The sequence below is a fragment of the Chenopodium album genome, chromosome 16, assembly GCF_948465745.1.
Source record: "Chenopodium album chromosome 16, dcCheAlbu1.1, whole genome shotgun sequence".
NCBI lineage: Eukaryota > Viridiplantae > Streptophyta > Magnoliopsida > Caryophyllales > Amaranthaceae > Chenopodium > Chenopodium album.
Genome location: NC_137849.1, coordinates 43,879,001 through 43,896,792, shown reverse-complemented (window position 1 = coordinate 43,896,792; position 17,792 = coordinate 43,879,001). Strand labels below are relative to the sequence as shown.

Sequence of the window (17,792 nt, the reverse complement as noted above, 5' to 3'; positions counted from 1 at the left end):
AAATTGATAGAAGAGTATAGGTTATGATGTGATTCAATGTCCTACTTCTAAATAAACCAAGAAGAAATCAAGAAGGCAACTACTAACCTTATGTTTATAGTCTAACTAAAGAGTTTCTGATCCTATAAAAATTTATTTCAGGAAACAACATCGCTGTAATGAGTAGGCCAGTAATTCAGTTACTTCCTTTATTTTTCAATCAGACGAATATAATTAAATTATTAAAATGAGAATAGTCCATGATTGTTCATATGTATTGTATTTCATTTTGGAGCGAGAGCTTGTACTTACTTTGTGCCTTTGTGGGGTACTTAACACTAGCTAGGCACATCCCACTCCACTAATACACCACAAGTAACTCAAATTTCAACAAAAGTTGGTACATAAAAAGTGTAATTAGTTGGTAAGAAATCCAACATTATAAACAACTTTAAATATGTAGTACATGTGATTATTGATGTACTAAACTTTAATTAGAGCATCTTCTTAGAACTCCTAACTAATTAGCTTACAACTTTAATGTAGTACTACAAATGAGTGTTTGAGTAGTACAAGATAATAAACTTTTTTGAAAAACAAAAAAAGGGTTGAAAGATAGATTTGGATTCCGATTGGGTACCAGTTTCTACGGCTTTACATTGTTAAAGGTCTTTACTTTATACAAGTTTTTTGCTTACAAGGCAACATTAACATGTAATAGTGGATTAGTTATGTTTAATTCTCTTAGTTTCTTGTTTAATTAACTTTCTTTTTTCCCCCTTAAAATAATTCACAAAGTTTATATTAAACTTTACAGCATACAATATCTTACAAAATATCCAATTTCTCCCTTTTTTAAATATATTGAATTAATTAAGAAAATACTTGTATTACAATTTTTTTTTACTTAGTTTTGAGGGATTACTAAAGTATAAATTAAAGATTGGTCCATATGCTATAAATATAGGATGAGGTTGAGAGTAGGAGAATCCGCATCAGTTTTGCATTATTCTGACACCCTTGCTTGTATACTTTGGTTTTTAGAGATTAGATTCTCTTTTTTCTCTCTATCTCATATACTTTAAATTGTTTCTTCCTATAAAGTTTTTAATTTTCTTAAAGTTTATATGAAGCAAAAAGAATAGTAATCCCTCCGTTTTGTTTTTTTTTTTTATTTTTTTTTTATTTGCATTACTTTAGATTACACACAGTTTTAAGAGATTAATATAATACTGTAAGTAGGTGAATAAATTATTTTAGTAAACATAAGATAGGGACCATGAAAGAGAAAGTATGTGAGAAAGGATATATATTTTTATTATTTTAGTGGGGACCATAGAAGACAGAGAAATGATAAAATAAGTTGAGTAGGGTTTAAAGTAAGAGAGAAATAATAAAATATAATATAAAGTTACCAAATATAGAAGTGATGCATTTTAAAAAAATAACACCCCAAAAAAGAAAGTGATGCAAATAAAAAAAACGGAGGGAGTACGATTTATGATTTGTGCAATGCTTCTCTATTTTTTATTTTTTTAACCGTCTTTTAAGATTATGTACAAGTTTTCCTAAATATTACTCGTAATGAATATATTTATATCTTTAGATAATGAGTACGGAGTATAGTACTAGTGTGGTGATACATAAACAAATGAAAACATCGTGTAAAAAGTTAGGACCTATTCATTTCAGCTTAATTGCAGTTCAGTTCAGTTCAGTTCAGCTCCAATCAATTCAATTTAGGGCCTGTTCTTTTCAGATTATTTTCACTTCAGCTCCAATCAGTTTAGTTCAGGGCCTGTTCCCTTCAAATTGTTTTTAGTTCAGTTCAGTTTAGTTCTTAATTTCCTTCTCTCATAAAATATTCAGTTCAGTTCACTTCAGCTCCAATAAGTTCAATTCAGTTCAGTTCAGTTCAGCTCCTAATTTCCTTCTCTCATAAAATATTCATTTCAGCTCTATTCAGTTCAGTTCAATTCAATTCAGTTCAGCTCCAATCAGTTCAGTTCAGCTCCAATCAATTCACTTCAGCTCAGTTCAGTAAATGTGAACATGCCCTTAATTAGAAATGTACAAGCTAAAGTAGGAAGTGATACAAAGAAGGAACTTAGTTTTCAAATTTAATCTATTTTTTTACCAATTCAAAAGTTAGTTTTAGTCAATATAACTCACAAAGTTTCACTGTGTATACATGCATAAAGTAAAATAGTGCATATAAGTCACAAAGTTTCATAACAAGTGTTGATCAACTAGTTTAAGTAGTTAAAATATTAAGGATAATTCTAAATATTACTGAAGTGTTTTTTTTTTTTTTGGCTGTCCTTTGCTTTTCTCTTTACAGTTTACAGCAAATTAATTAATAAAAATAAAATTTCAGACCCATGATGACTATGGCTTATTGGACCCAACTAATTCAGCCCTTGGCCCAATTAGGCTATGGATCAGATTTGGGGATAGGTTTTTAGGGTCAATTTCATTCTATTTGGGCTTTGGCCCAAATTTGAGTAACTGACTCAACCAGTAAAAATAAAACACCCACCTGCTAGGGGTGGGCGTAGCAGGGTACCCTGTAAAAATATCGGTACCCGGAACCGGAACCTGTTGCAACAGGTTCCTAAAAATAGGAACCGGAATCGGAACCTGTTGCAACAGGTTCCTAAGAATTGGGAACCGGAACCGGAAGGGTACCCTGTTTTTCAAAGTAAGCTTAATAGTTACTTGATAATTGTGACAATTCTATATTTTTAAAAATGGATGTTCACAATTAAAGCTTACAACTTTAGTAAACTGCTTCAAATATAACAAACCAACACTAATTGTCTAGAATATTCAATACCATATAGGTTTCGGTTTCATGTATCCTATAGGGAACATGTACTAACAGGGTACCCTACAGGTTCTAGGTCCAAAATTTTATTACCCGGAACCGGAACCTGTTGCAACAGGTTCCTAATTTTATTACCCGGAACCGGAACCTGTTCAACAGGTTCCGGGTTTGGAACCTGCGGTTCCGAACAGGTTTCGGTTCCAGATCAGGGTACCCTGAATTTTTGCTCACCCCTACCACCTGCTAGAATTTTTTATGGCATGAAGCCATGAAGGTAAAAAAACTTCATACTACTCCTCCGTACAACTTTTAAACTCCTTCCATCCCTCGGTTGCTATTTGGGCGCCTATTCCGCGCTTTTACAGTATTCACATATTTTATTTTGTCCATTTTTATAGTTTACGACTAAGGCCCTGTTCTTTTGAGCTTCTAGGCAGAGCAGAGCAGATTTCAGCAAAGCAGAGCAGAGCAGAGCAAATTTCAGCAAAGCAGAGCAGAGCAGATTGAAGCAGAGCCGAGCAGAGCAGATTGAAGCAGAGCCGAGCAGAGCAGAGCAGATTTCATTATTATTATTATTATTATTATTATTATTATTATCATTATTATTATTACTAATATTGTTATTATTACTATTATTATTATTATTAAATATTAATTATATTATTATAAAATATTAATTATTATTATTAAATATTAATTATATTATTAAATATTAATTATATTATTAAATATTAATTATATTATTATTATTAAATATTAATTATATACTTCCTCCGTTTTCTTTTACTTGCAACACACCTTTTAAGTACGCAGTTTTAGGAGATGATTAGTGAGGGTAAACGAGCGATTTTATCAATATAATTTTTACACGAAAATTAGAATAGAGTTAAGTATCATTTGTAAAAATTATAATGAAAAATTTGTCCATTTACATTACATAAACCAGAGCTCAAAACACGTGCCACAAGTAAAAGAAAACGGAGGAAGTATTATTATTAATAAATATTAATTATTATTAATAAATATTATTTATTTATTTATTATTATTAAATATTAATTATTATTATCATTAAGTATTAATGATTTATTATTATTTTTATTAAATATACATTATTATTATAATAATTCAATATTAAGTATTAATTTTAAGCAAAGCAGAGCAGGGCAGGGCAGAGCAGAGCAAAGCAGAGCAGAGCAGAGCAGAACAGCTCTAAAGAACGGGGCCTAAATCGACAACTATCAAATCTTGCCAAAATCACGCCTGATTAACAAATGACAACTCTTGCAAGTCATTAATGCATGACCACATCAAATGTATCAATTCGTGGCTCTGATCTTGTTTGCATTATCTACTAGTACTCCGTATTACAGAGTTGGATATTTGCATATTCACAGATATGCAATAATGCAGTTCATACTCAAGCCGTGATATTCCACAATTCTAGTCCTATACTCGGTCAAAATTAGTTCATTAAGAATTTCCTTCCAAAAACATAGTCCAACAAGAAATCAAGAATCACACTAAACAATCCTTAAACAAAACAGTATATTATGAATCCAAATGATTCAATCTAAAATAGTCTTCGATTCAATCTAAAATTGTCTTCTCAACAATTTCCCACTGCCTTGATTTGCATTTACTTTGTACTGTATTATTGAAGAAGACAACAAATCATAGTTATTCAGCCAAACATGTTGAATAAAGAAGGTTTTGCTTGCTTGTAATTTCCTAACCAGTGCTGCATATGAACACCAATGGCATCCAAGTATGAGCCACTTCTTCCGTGGAAGCCGACCACTTTTCCTTCAGTAGTTGTTGATGTGAAGAACGTTCCTGTTTCCTCGCCAAATGGACCATACTTTCCTCGACTAGTATAGAATGTTAATGATCTGATGACTTTGGGATGATCATCCTTGGTAACTGGACCATAATAACCTGATATACAGGTAAGGCTTTCATTTGGATACTCCAGTTTGATCTGCAAGACAATGATGAGAAAAAATTAACATCAAATGACTCAGAATAAATTTCAAGAAACTTGTAAGAGGATTAAAGACATTATACCCGATGTGTCTTGGTGCCAGTGTTAACGCCATGTTTAATGGACCAAACTGACTGTCCATTTCGATCATATTCAATTTGTATTGAGCAAATTACCTCAGATTTTGTCAGAAAAATCTGTTTAATTCCAGTGAAGACTCCATCATCCCAAGGCTTCCCTCCATCACCGCCCCAGGGTCCAGGTCCACATGGTGCTGGTTCTTTTACAATCTTGTGAGCAGGCTAAAACATATGAATTAGAATAAATAAAAAATTACTAGGTTTCCAAACCTATGATTTGCAACTCAAAGTACACAAAAGAGGAGATAGAATGTTGAACCAAGGAGTAATACCTCTTCTGTTAGTGCTCCTCGTGCAACCATTGGTTTGCTAGGCCACAAGGGATTCCCTTCTATAGCAGGTTTAATAGCAGGTTTATTGTCGTTCAAAGGCAAAGGGGGGCGCACTTGTGGTATTACTTTCCCCTCTTTAACATGAACCCCGATGGCATCCAGGAAAAGACCCTTTCGCCCATGAAAGCCCACAATCATCCCTTCCTTCGATTTGGAGGTAAAGGCCACACCTTGCTCTTCACCATACGGTCCATATTTTCCTTTCGTGGTATGGAATGTGAGTGATTTTATGATGCTAGAACTGATCATAGTTGGGCCATGAAATCCTGTTATATGTGTCAAGATTTCATAAGGATAATCAAAGACTATCTGCCAAGGTGCAATACAACACAAAACATAGGGTCAGTACAAGAAAAGAGGCTGACAAGTCATTTTGATTTAGTCGGTTATGGTCCAAAAACTAACATGTAATGAATCTTTCTCCCCTAGTCCAGACTGTGATATAGTTGCAAACTGAAAACACATGTGAACATTTTACCTTGTCTTTTTTAAATCCACCAGTCCCTCCATTTCTTCTTCCCCATACAGCTTCCTCTTTCTGATCATATAACACTTTCATATAGACAATACCAACATTTCGAGATATGATAATCTGCCTGATGCCAGTGAACGTTCCATCATCAAATGCAGTTCCTCCATTACCACCCCAGGGTCCATGAGTCACAAGACCTGCAAGCTTTTTATCAACAAGGGGAGTAGGGGCAAACACCTATACAAAAAAAATGAAGTTTTCACAATTCATATATAACTGCATTGATTAATGTCTGAATATAACAGAATAATTGTTCCTGAAAGATGTTTCCCACCTTATCTTTACTCTCTACATCAGAGGAGTCAGAACGTGAACTTTGTCTTGAGAATGTTAACGGTGAAGTATTTGTGTCCAATTCCCTTATTTTTGGTGGAGCAGGAGCATTACCGAAGTTTTCCCTCTGTTTTATAGCAAGCACTATGTCATAATCCTTCCCTAAACTTCCATGTATAACTGAGTAACCGGAATTATCAGCCCCGTTAGCTACATAGTTTTGTGAATAAGGTACAGGCTTCTTATCAAAAGGCTTCAGATACACTCCAATGGCATCTAGGAACCAACCACATCTACCATAGAAACCAATGATCTTTTCCCCAACCTTCGGGCAGGAAAAGAATGTTCCCAGCTCCACACCAAATGGTCCATGTGTTTTTTCATTGCTCACAAAAGTCAGTGATCGAACACAGAGAGGACCACCATGATATAAGGGCCCATAGTAACCATGGACAGAAGTCAAGAACTCTTCTGGATATGCAAGTTTTATCTGTAGAATGGAAATTAGTCAGTTGAATTCTATATTCAAGCAAATATTTCAGTTTTATACAAGTCAGTATCCAATTCCCTTTCTTTCCTCCTCCCCCCTAAAACTTCTAAACAAGCAGATATGAAGAATTTTAAAAGGAACAAGATAAAAAATCTCTTCATGATACAGGGATTACTCAATAATACATAATTGTGACAAACCTCATCTGTTTTATAGCCTCCACTTCCACCATGCTTATCTGACCATGCTGGATGTCCTTGCTTATCATATTCAATGTGAATGGAGTCAATACCAGCTCCATGTGTAATTAGTATTCGTCTTACAGTTGTGTATACTCCATCATCCCAATTAGATCCAGTTTGACCACCCCATGGCCCAACAGCAAATGGCTTTTTTTCTCTATCCTGAAAATTATCACGACAAATTCAAATGAGCCATTAAGGTTAAAATCTTATACTGAAAGACAAACAAATTACACCAAGAAGTTAAAACCAGTGGTTAGTCTAATTACCATTTTCCAATGCTGAACTACTGCTAGAAATCAATGAACCAGCTTATCAATTTGTTGGTGTTTCTACCATGAGCTGCATACAAAAGAATTTATAATACCTAGAGAACTGATTCCAAAATGGCAAATTCCCAGAAACAATTCAGAAAAATTCAGAAGATGCTAATTCTATCACCCACTTTAAAAGAGGGGGGATGAAAGTAAGAGCATCAGATTCAAAAGGAACTAATTCAGGAATTGCTTTAGATTAGAGAAGCATTCTGCACTTAGAACGGTCATATTTTTATCTTAATTTTTTATTGACAATGGCACACAATAAACACATAACAGTAAAATCGACAATAAATCTTATTGACAGAAAAATAATAATTGAGAGACTAATTTAATAGTCCTGAGCGTAAGCTAACTATGATCCCACCAGAGAAATAACATTGCTATATACCAGGTACAGGGGGATTCAGCATTGCTGTTACTTAATTGGGCTTCAGAATGTGACAGAATTGTTCATGCAACAAAAATGTGGCCAATTAAGTGACCTGTGGTGAAGCCAGCTTTTGTTCATGACTTTATTGCAATATTCTTCGTAGGCGACTAAGTCTCTTTAGGTGGATCAGGACTGAGAAGGAATGCCATTCTTCACTTTGCTCATGATCTATCAGACACATTATCGTATCAAACTCTCAGTGTCACACATGATTCATTTTGTTAAAATTGATCAAGTAGTAAGCCAAAAAAATTGAGCTTGTTATAAAAAGGCTGAAAGCTGTCTATCACTCTAACTTCCAATCCTTCTCCCTGCTAAGCCACAGAAGAAGAAAAAGGTCAGTCAGTATTTCCTCTTACAGAAAAGGTTATACGTTGACATATATCCGAAAGCCCCTTACACTAAATTGCACGAAAAGAATGGTCTTGATGATTCTCATGCAACTATAAGCCTCATTCTAGCTTCATAATTTTGACAAATAGGAAATATCAAATAATTTCTAAATCATCAATCAAATCTAGAGAATCAGATACTGTTTCTTAAAGATTGCAAACGATATAAAACGAATTTAAATAGACATAGGATCCTCAAAGATAAAAAAATTCCAGGTTGTAACATGTAAATTGGAACTCTCTATTCTGTAAAACATGGTTAAAGTTTAAATGATTTTTAATTCAAAGATCAAAGAATCAAGAATCATGGGAGAAGGAAAAAAAAAACTGAGATTGAAAAGTACAGAACAAAAATTGTCTCACATTACAATGTAATACACCCAAAGCAAATCATAGACAAAAAATTGAATCGACCCAAAGAATAATGTAGCAAATGTTACACGAATGAATCCACTTACATTTATTGAGAGTAACTAACATAACTATGAAGAACAAATACCAGGTACAATATAAGTTAAACCTTCAAATTCATTTTTCAACACATATTGGACACATCAAATTCACTGAATTTGTACCATGTATTATCTTAAAGTTTAAACTGCAAAGTAAGAGAGTGGGAAGAAAGAGATTCACAACTTAAGTAGTTAGTTCTTACCTGCTCCTTGCCCCTCCAACATGATTTAGGGAAACAAGCAATCGGAGCCACATTTCTTTCATGTGCATTAAGGACGCAGAAGACAAGCAAATTTAACAAATGGAAATTCCACTGACATCTTTCTGTACCATAGTAACAATGATGGGTGGGTATGCTTCTGGAAGAGAATTCATCCTCAAGCCCTTAGCTTTGCATTAGGCAACCTGAAACATTTATGGAAAAGAGGCATTTTACAGGCAACAGAAAGAGCAATAATCAGGTTGCTGAGACAAAAATCTGAGCACTTCTGAGTCAAGACAATTCAAAACTTGCACAAAATTGAATTGATTGAGATGTAAATAGATATAACTCCAAGAAAATAACAGGTCAGAAACATATGAAAACTAATAAGAATGGTTGTTCAATATTGTTGGAACTTAATGTGGATCATTTCATCATTTATATGTAAGTGCCATATGATGCAAAAAAAATGTCTTATCTTCAGAAACTACACATTGTTAAGATTCCTGTCCAGCCAAAAGACATCTGGTTCACTACATATTTACAGATTGTCAGCAAATCCACGAATAAAATTGGTTGCCAGTCATTGTTATCTACACTACCAATAGTCCCCACAAGAACATCGCCCTTCTTTGAAATGATGCAAACACTTTGTATCATTTAATAATATTTCACAACCATATGCTGAAGAAATATATTTAGCTGTACAATGGCAGTCTTCACAAATTCGGTAGTTCTTCACAATCCTTATGCATTGTACTTTAAAATCCGTGTTGAGAAGAGCAAAACCAAGGGCAAGCTTTTCACTGTGTAACCCACTAACTTCTTCAAAATCTTCTTCATGTACATAGTGCATACTGTCAGAGTCAGGTGATTCAATATCCTCTTCAATACTCTTTAGCCAAGAAGAAATAGCGCTCAAACCTGAAGTACAACGGTCACCACTAACAAACTGATACACCTGATTTTTCAATTCAAGCAAGCTGCACCCACAAGGTTTTTTCAAATCCAAATTTCCAAGTGCCCTGTGCTCTAGAGTGTTGACAGATCTTTCAGATGTCATATATGCCTGTGAAAGCAAATGGTGGACTACACCATTTCCAGGGTTCAATTTAAGCAAATGTTCACCTGCATGGATTGTCAAAGCAATGTTACTACAGGATCGACTTGCTGTCAGCAATGCATCCCATACAGCTGAATCAGGTTCCGTTTCCATGCAGTTAATGAATTCAATTGCCTCTCTTAGCCTACCTGAACTGCCAAATAAATCTACCATTGCTGCATAATGTTCAGAACCAGGCACAATGTGGTAATCTTTGGTCATGCTCCTGAAAACTTGCTTCCCTTTCTCAACCAATTTTACACGACTGCATGCAAGTATAAGACTTACAAAAGTACCTCTATTAGGCTTATATCCTTCCCTTGTCATCATATCAAAGGCTTCAAGTGCATCATTTGAACGGCCATGTAAAACATAACCAGCAATAAATGAGTTCCAAGTGATGATATCCTTTGATGACATACAGTTAAATACAGACCTCGAGTAAGCAAGGTTGCCTGACTTGCCATAAACGTCAATAAATGAATTTGATATAGCGATATGGGAATCTAAATTTCCACGCAGTACACAAGCATGGATCTCTTTCACCTTGTTTGCTGCTATTAGATTACCACAAGCAGGTAAAATTGACAAAATTGTAACTGGATTGGGTCGATAACCAAAACATTGCATTTGTCGGAAGATCATTAGTGCCTCATCCTTGCGCCCCATATGCAGATAACCAGAAATAAGAGAGTTCCATGATGATGTATTAGGCTTTACTATTCCTGCTTTCCCCATCATCTGAAAGATCTCCATGGCTTGGTCTTCATCTCCATTTTGGACGTAACCTGAGATTATAATGTTCCAAGTCACAACATTGGGTGATGTATCTGATTTCTGCATCCTCGTTAACAGTTCATGGGCTTTGCCACAATAACCACCTTGACAATAGCCTCCTATCATTGAATTCCATGTATAAACATCTTTTTCAGACATCAAATCAAAGATCTTGCGTGCTGCTTCAAATTCTCCACATTTTGAATACATGTCTATAAGTGAATTTCCAACTAAAACATTGCTACAAAAACCCATTTTAGCTGCAACTGAATGAAGCTCTTTCCCTTTCTCAAGAAATTCCACAGATGCACAGGCAGAGACTGCACTAGCTATGGTAACCTCATTTGGTTGAACATCAACCAAAAGCATCTCCCTGAAAAGTTCTAATGCTTCAACTACCCTATTGTTCTGTGCAAGGCCTGAGATCATTGAGGTCCAGGTAAAAACATCAGGGATCATTTCGAAACCACTCATCTTGTTGATGAGTTCCAATGCAGCATCACAGTTACCTGATTGATTGTAACCAGTAACTAATATGTTCCACGTTATCATGCTAGGTTCAATCCCCTCTTCAAACATCATATTCAGTAACCTATGCGCCTCAACATTCTCCCCTGCACGACAATATCCGGATATCATTGAGTTCCAACTAACAATATCCCTCTCATCCATTTCCTCAAAAAACCTCCTAGCCAAACTCATTTTTCTACACTTAACATACACAGCCAACAAAGCATTAATAACCCGCCTACACGAACTCATCCCACTTCGAATCACCAAGGAATGTATCAATCTTCCAGTCTCAAAATCCTCACATTTCCCACAAGCTTGTAAAATCTTAGGAAACAAAAACCCATCAGGCAATATACCCTCTTTCATCATCAAACCAAATAACCCAACCACCTCACTCCATCTTTGCTCCCTAGAGTAAGCCCCAATCATAGCTGACCAGCTAAACAAGTTTCTCTCAGACATTTCATCAAACACCTTACGAGCATCACCCAAACACCCACATTTAGCATACATACTAACCAATTTAGTCTCAACAAAGGGGCAAACATCCTGAACTAAGTGTACCCTAGAATGCAATTCACGCCCTAATTCAGCTGAATTAAGTTCAATACAACAATCTAACAACTGTAAAAATGCATTAGAATTAAGCCTAAACCCATTTTCTGAAATAGAATCCAGGGCAATTATAGCTTCCTTAAAATGACCAATCTTGAGAAGATGATTCAAATGAGCAAAATCTGGGATTTTTGAGGGAAATGGTTGATGGGTTTTAGAAAGAGAAAGAGTTGATTTAATGGGATTGTGAGAAAAATCAGAAAAGATTGGTATAGTAGGAGGGGTGGATTTGCAGGGGATGATTAAGCTCTCCATTGAAGAACAACAATTTAAATTCTTTCTGAATTATTGTTTCAAAAATTCAAATGGGTAATCCTAATTTTTTTTTCTGGGTATTCAAAAATTTGTTCAAGTTTGAAGATGATGAAGAGATTTGGAGAATTAAGGTTGTGGCGGGGAATCCACTCTATCTTAGTTTGGAGGGATGGGGCACTATCTTTTTTAGTTCCATTCTATCTTTCGGACAAAAAAATTGCTTATTATTTTATTAGTGATAACACTGACCGTGTTTCGCAAATGAGTGTTGTTGTTTGGCGGTTGGCGGTTAGCGGTTAGCGGTTGGCTGATTAACTTGGCTTATTTGATCAGATATAATGTTTGGATGCTTATAATGATTTTTGAAATTGGCAGTTTAAACTGGTTGTTTATAAGAAGTGTAAAAAGTGTTTAGTAAAAGGCTTGTTTGACATCGTTTTTTGTTTTTCAGTTTTTTTTTTTTTTTTTTAACAAAAAACCAAAAACAGGAAACAAGAAACAAGAAAAAGGTATTTCCATTTTTCTGTTGTCAGTTTTCAAAATTATCATAACTAGATTAGGTCCCGTGTCATGCACGATAATTTTAGTTTAACACTATATTTAATTATACAAAATTATCAAATTCCAAATTAAGATGAAAAAATTTGTAATTACTAAAATAAAAATTAAATTATACTTCATGTCATTCTAAAGAAAATAGTAGAGTATTACTCTATTACACGCACGACTAATAAAAATAATTATGCATTATGTCACAAAGTTATATGTAGGAATATATTATTGCATAGTATAAAATAAAAGAATAAAATATTTCCAGATTAGAATATATAGAAAAAAAATCATTTTAAGCAAATAATATTATTATTAGTAATAAGAATTTTTATTTCTATTATAATATATTAATTAAATATATATAATTTTATTGTCTTAAATAAGTTATCAATAAAAAAATATAAAAAGAAAAATCAAATTAGAATATTTTTATTTTTGGAAAATAGTTTTTGGAGGGAAAAAACGACACCAGGAAATGACATGTGTCATTCCTGATGTCTGTTTTAGTATTATGTTATATTGATGTTAATAAGTTTGACTATTTTTTTATTTACTATGACATAAATTATATGATTTTGAAAAACAAAAAACCACAACAATACTAAACGAACCCTTAATTGTTGGCTATTTATTAGGTAATTTGTAGGCCAATCAGCTAAAAGCCAAAAGCTATTCATAGTAGTTTTTTTCATTTTGGTTTAAAAGCCAGCTTCTTCGCTGACTGAAAATCTAATTACCAAACACTTTTTTGGATGTTTGACCAACAAAAAAAAAAAAACCAAAAGCTAACTAAAAAGCCATATACCAAACATGGCCATTAATTTTATCTCCATTTTACGAAATACGAGTACTACATATTGATATAAGACCTTAATCTTAATTTCATTTCAATTCAGGTTGTTTTAAACACTGCTCAATTCAAGCCATTTTAGTTCAAAAAATCTTTACCAATAACACTACTCCCTATGTGTTTTAGTAAGTGTGATAGTTTGACCAAACATGTATGCCGAGACACGATTTTGACCATAAATTTATCTAATTATATGTTAGTAAAATTACATGAAATTTGATATTATGAAAGTATACATTATAATGAATCCAACAACGTATTATACAATAACATTTGTTTGTTATATATTAGTAAATTAATCAAGTCAAAATCATTATGTGAATAGCAAAAAAAGTCAACTGTAACACTTATAAAAAAAACACGGAGGAAGTATTGATACTTATTGTGAGTTAGGCTATGTTTGATTTATCTAATCTAAGTTGAATTTATTTATCCAGATCTAATCTAAAATATAATATTATGAGTATTTCATAAAGTTCTACTATAAGTAATACTTTATAAAGCTCTCAAATAAGTGGACTAAACATAGCGTCAGTAACAATAGTGATGTATACTTTATTCTTATAACCAGGCGAATCTTTTATACCAATTTCACAGTTTCACCCAACCAAAAATTAAAACAGTTGACCCATTGTAAATCTCAATAGATCAAAAATAATTAAGCAAAGGCCAAAGGCAAGGCCCCAACCTCTTAGTTCTGAATCTTTTGATGGTTGAGTTTTTGCTATCAAACTAATAAGATGCTAAGCAAAAAGAATGATTACTGATCTTGCATCTATTTTGATAGCACTTATCTTGAACTTACCTGTCGCCAACATTAATTCTCTCTTGTAAGGTACAAAGTTCAACACTAACATAACTTTTCATAGCTTTTGCACCCATTCAATGCTCATAAGTTTTTCATCTAATTTTATCTTGATTAGATAACAATCAATTGCAAGCAAATTGTTGCATTCCATGTGAATCAAATGCGCTAATAGCCTTTGCAAAACCAAGATCATACGAGTTTTATTATACACATGCAGATCAGATGACCAGTACACATAAACATGCATAATAAAAAGTTGATTAAAACAGCAAACATAATCTGAAACCTATTATACAAGCTAGCAGTTTCTACACTGCAATATGTACAAAGATCCCATGCAATAATTATACACACATCATTTGTACATTTTGTTCAGGATATTTCTGAAGCCTCCTCTCTCAGGAGAATATGGTTGATGAGACAACTCGTCGCTCACCCAGTGCTGCATATGAACTCCAATAGCATCCAAGAAAGTGCCACTCCTTCCATGGAAGCCGACTATTTTACCTTCTTTATTACTCGAAGAAAAGTGTGTTCCTATGGGTTTCCCATAGGGTCCGTACTTGGCTTTGTTCGTATGGAAGGTTAGAGATCTTATTACCCTTCTGTACATATCTCCGACTAAAATATCATAGCTTCCACTGATGCTTGTAAGTACTTCATATGGGTAATCAAATTTTATCTGCAACATGGAGAATCAGCCCAATCAGGGTCAAATTACTTTTAATGTCTAAATTTCATAGATGAACAAAGAAAACTGACATATTGGTGCAGTTGTGTGCCTAATTTTATAAAGACAGTCGACAATAAAGTAGGATTCCACATTGGCATATTGTGTTAGGACTTCAGAAAAAAAAATGTCAGCTTAATAGTTTGTGATAGATGACCAGATATATTTTTTTACCTGAACTCGAATGAAGGTAAAACGGGTATGTTTGAAAAATCATGTCTTATCCATAATTATGAAATGTTAGGATTGTGTGAAACTAATGAACAGAAGGAGAAGAATACAAAAAAGCATATGTAGAGATGTTAGAAGATCAGAATAAATCAATTACATGGTATGTGCAAGCGTCGTTGGCTATTCCGTGTGGAGCAGACCAAACAGAGTGGCCGTGTTCATCGTACTGAATCTGTATTGAGCAAATGGCATCTCCTCTTGTTAGAATAATTTTCTTGATCCCAGTATAAACTCCATCATCCCATGACTTACCTCCTTCACCTCCCCATGGCCCTGTTTGACCTGAATCATAGAGAGCTGGTTGTCTTGGCATTCCCCATACTACCTGCAAATAATACAGAATGAAAAATTAATGAGATAATTCTCTTCTATTTCTGCTCTATTGCTATGCACATTTCATTACATGTACCTCAGAAGGCTTTACGCCGGGCATGTCATAATGATCAGGATAAGGTGGACGGAGGGCTGGTTTTCTTTCAAGAACATGTTTAGCCATGTCATAATGATCAGCATAAGGCTGAGGAAGGACCGGTTTTCTTTCAGGAACATGTTTAGACATGTCATAATGATCAGCATAAGGCTGAGGAAGGACTGGTTTTCTTTCAAGAACATGTTTAGCCATGTCATAATGATCGGCATAAGGCTGAGCAAGGACTGGTTTTCTTTCAAGAACATGGTTAGGCATGTCATAATGATCAGGATAAGACTGAGGATAGACTGGTTTGCTTTCGAGAATATGGACTCCAAGGCTATGCACAAAATAACCATTTCTTCCATGAAAGCCAACAATTGCACCTAACGAGCCTGTGGAGAACGAAAACCCTTGTGGATCTCCAAATGGTCCGTAACTTCTTTTGTTGGTGTGGAAAGTAAGTGATTTGACAACTGTAGGTCCTCGCAGGATTGTGGATCCATAGAATCCTGTTATATGAGTCAGGACTTCGTAGGGATAGTCGAAAACAATCTGCAAAGTGCCTTAAAAAATTAACAAAATTCTGTTTGAGATAGCAGAATAACCCACAGAACAAATAGGTAAGAAATACAAACCTTGTCAAGCTTGAGTCCTCCAGATCCACCATGCTTGTTCCCCCAAACCACCTTCCCATTTTGATCATAACAAACTCTAATGGATACCAGCCCTCCTGATCGCGTTATATGTACTTCTCGAACCCCTGTATAAATTCCATCATCGAAGTTTGATCCACCATCACCACCCCACGGTCCAAGTGACAGGACTTTCTTGTTAATCCCAGGAACTCTAACATGAGTAGTAGGGAGCATCTATTGTTGAATTTGTCAAAACGTTAATCAATTACAATTTTGAGTTTAAGCTTGACACAAAATAAATCATTAGGAAAAAAAAAAAAGAAATGAAAATCTTGTCCATACCCTATGTGTCTCCAAAAGATTTGTCTGCGGTTTAGATTTTACGTAAACCCCGATTGAATCAAGGTATTCACTGCTCCATCCATGAAAACCCACTAACATCTCATCATTAACAGGCAGAGAGAAAGGAGCTCCTTGCTCAATACCAAAAGGTCCATATTTTTTCCTGTTGGTTTGCAGGGAAAGTGAGCGGACAATCACTGGACCACCTTTCGAAATAGAGCCACAAAATCCGCTAATTGAGACTAGATATTGAGTAGGGTAGTCAAGCTTGATCTGCACAACCATAGCAATTAATATATTTTGAGAATCTAAAAGTCATCTAATATACAAGCAGATTGTATTTTGGTTTGAAATTGGACACCAGACAATAATCAAGAACAGGCTCAGATCATTATAAGGTTTTATACTACTCCGTACTCCATTAAGAAAAATGGAAAGCTTGGTTCAATCAGAAGGTAGCTAACTGAAGACATATGAATGTTACCTGATCAGTCCTAGTACCATTGTTGCCACCATGCTTGTCAGACCAAATTGCGCGACCATTCTTATCATACTCAAACTGAACAGAATGGATTCCAACTGAACTGGTAGAGATCACTACTTGCCTTACACCGGAATAGATTCCATCATCCCATTCATACCCACTTTGACCTCCCCATGGTCCATATGCTATGTGCTTCACCTCGCTCCCCATCAAGTTCTGTCAAGATCAGTTCACAGGATAAACAAGATCAGTAAATAAATTAACTTTAACTGACAGAATAAAGACACAAAACGTATGATCAATGAATATAATAGCTTGAGTTAACTTTTCTATCAGTTCAGCAGCAAATTCTCAGACGTCGTCTTGTGTGTAAGAGAAATTTGACGTATTAGAAGTTATGCAGGAAAAACATTATGCTCTCAGTAGTTTCTGATTCTGCAGAAACCTGTGTTCCTGATTGATAAAACGGATAGTACAGTAGTTTATGTGGACGTCACTCCAAATTTTAGAATCAAATATTGTCTGCATCTCTTCCTTTAGTAATTTCATAAGGCTTGAAATGAGAATATGATTCACAATACAGGTATGAAGAGTCCTTTCACAAAAAGCTGATTCTTAGTCAATTTGTAATGCTTAACTGAATAGACAACGATATATGCCGATGCCTCCACTGTTAATCATACTTATCAGCATCTAGCATCTAACTTACTTACTTTCAACAGAGAAAGAAACATAAGCATGTCCAAACAATCGAATATAATATCCTACCAAATTCAAGGACGCATCTAATTTACTTACTTTCAACTGAGAAAGAAACATACGCATGTCCAAACAATCGAATATAATATCCTATCAAATTCAAGGAGGCATTTGAATTTCTTAGATAATGGCT

At 34.5% G+C, this 17,792-nt stretch overlaps 1 protein-coding gene and 1 pseudogene across 1 annotated transcript; both read right to left on the bottom strand.

Annotated features, from left to right (window-relative positions):
• Window positions 1-4,256: 4,256 nt before the first annotated feature.
• LOC145584372 (myrosinase-binding protein 2-like) lies at window positions 4,257-17,446 on the bottom strand. Its single transcript, XM_081641229.1, has 13 exons — window positions 16,901-17,446; window positions 16,417-16,689; window positions 16,075-16,308; window positions 15,437-15,991; window positions 15,125-15,352; window positions 14,432-14,748; window positions 14,334-14,379; window positions 6,756-6,959; window positions 6,067-6,555; window positions 5,739-5,969; window positions 5,201-5,569; window positions 4,872-5,090; window positions 4,257-4,785 (listed from the first exon to the last, which is right to left on the bottom strand). The coding sequence occupies exons 1-13, from the start codon at window positions 17,108-17,110 to the stop codon at window positions 4,489-4,491; spliced, it is 3,672 nt and encodes a 1,223-aa protein (XP_081497355.1). The 5' UTR covers window positions 17,111-17,446; the 3' UTR covers window positions 4,257-4,488.
• Window positions 7,394-11,934, bottom strand: LOC145586611 (pentatricopeptide repeat-containing protein At1g19720 pseudogene; annotated as a pseudogene).
• Window positions 17,447-17,792: the final 346 nt, after the last annotated feature.

Excerpts from the sequence above, each read along its gene's own strand:
- LOC145584372 (XM_081641229.1), bottom strand. The coding sequence starts at position 17,110 with ATGGGGAGCGAGGTGAAGCACATAGCATATGGACCATGGGGAGGTCAA. Across the intron at positions 15,992-16,074 it reads GAGGACTCAAGCTTGACAAG|ATTGTTTTCGACTATCCCTA; the intron begins GTTTGTATTTCT and ends GGCACTTTGCAG. Across the intron at positions 15,353-15,436 it reads CCGGCGTAAAGCCTTCTGAG|GTAGTATGGGGAATGCCAAG; the intron begins GTACATGTAATG and ends TATTATTTGCAG.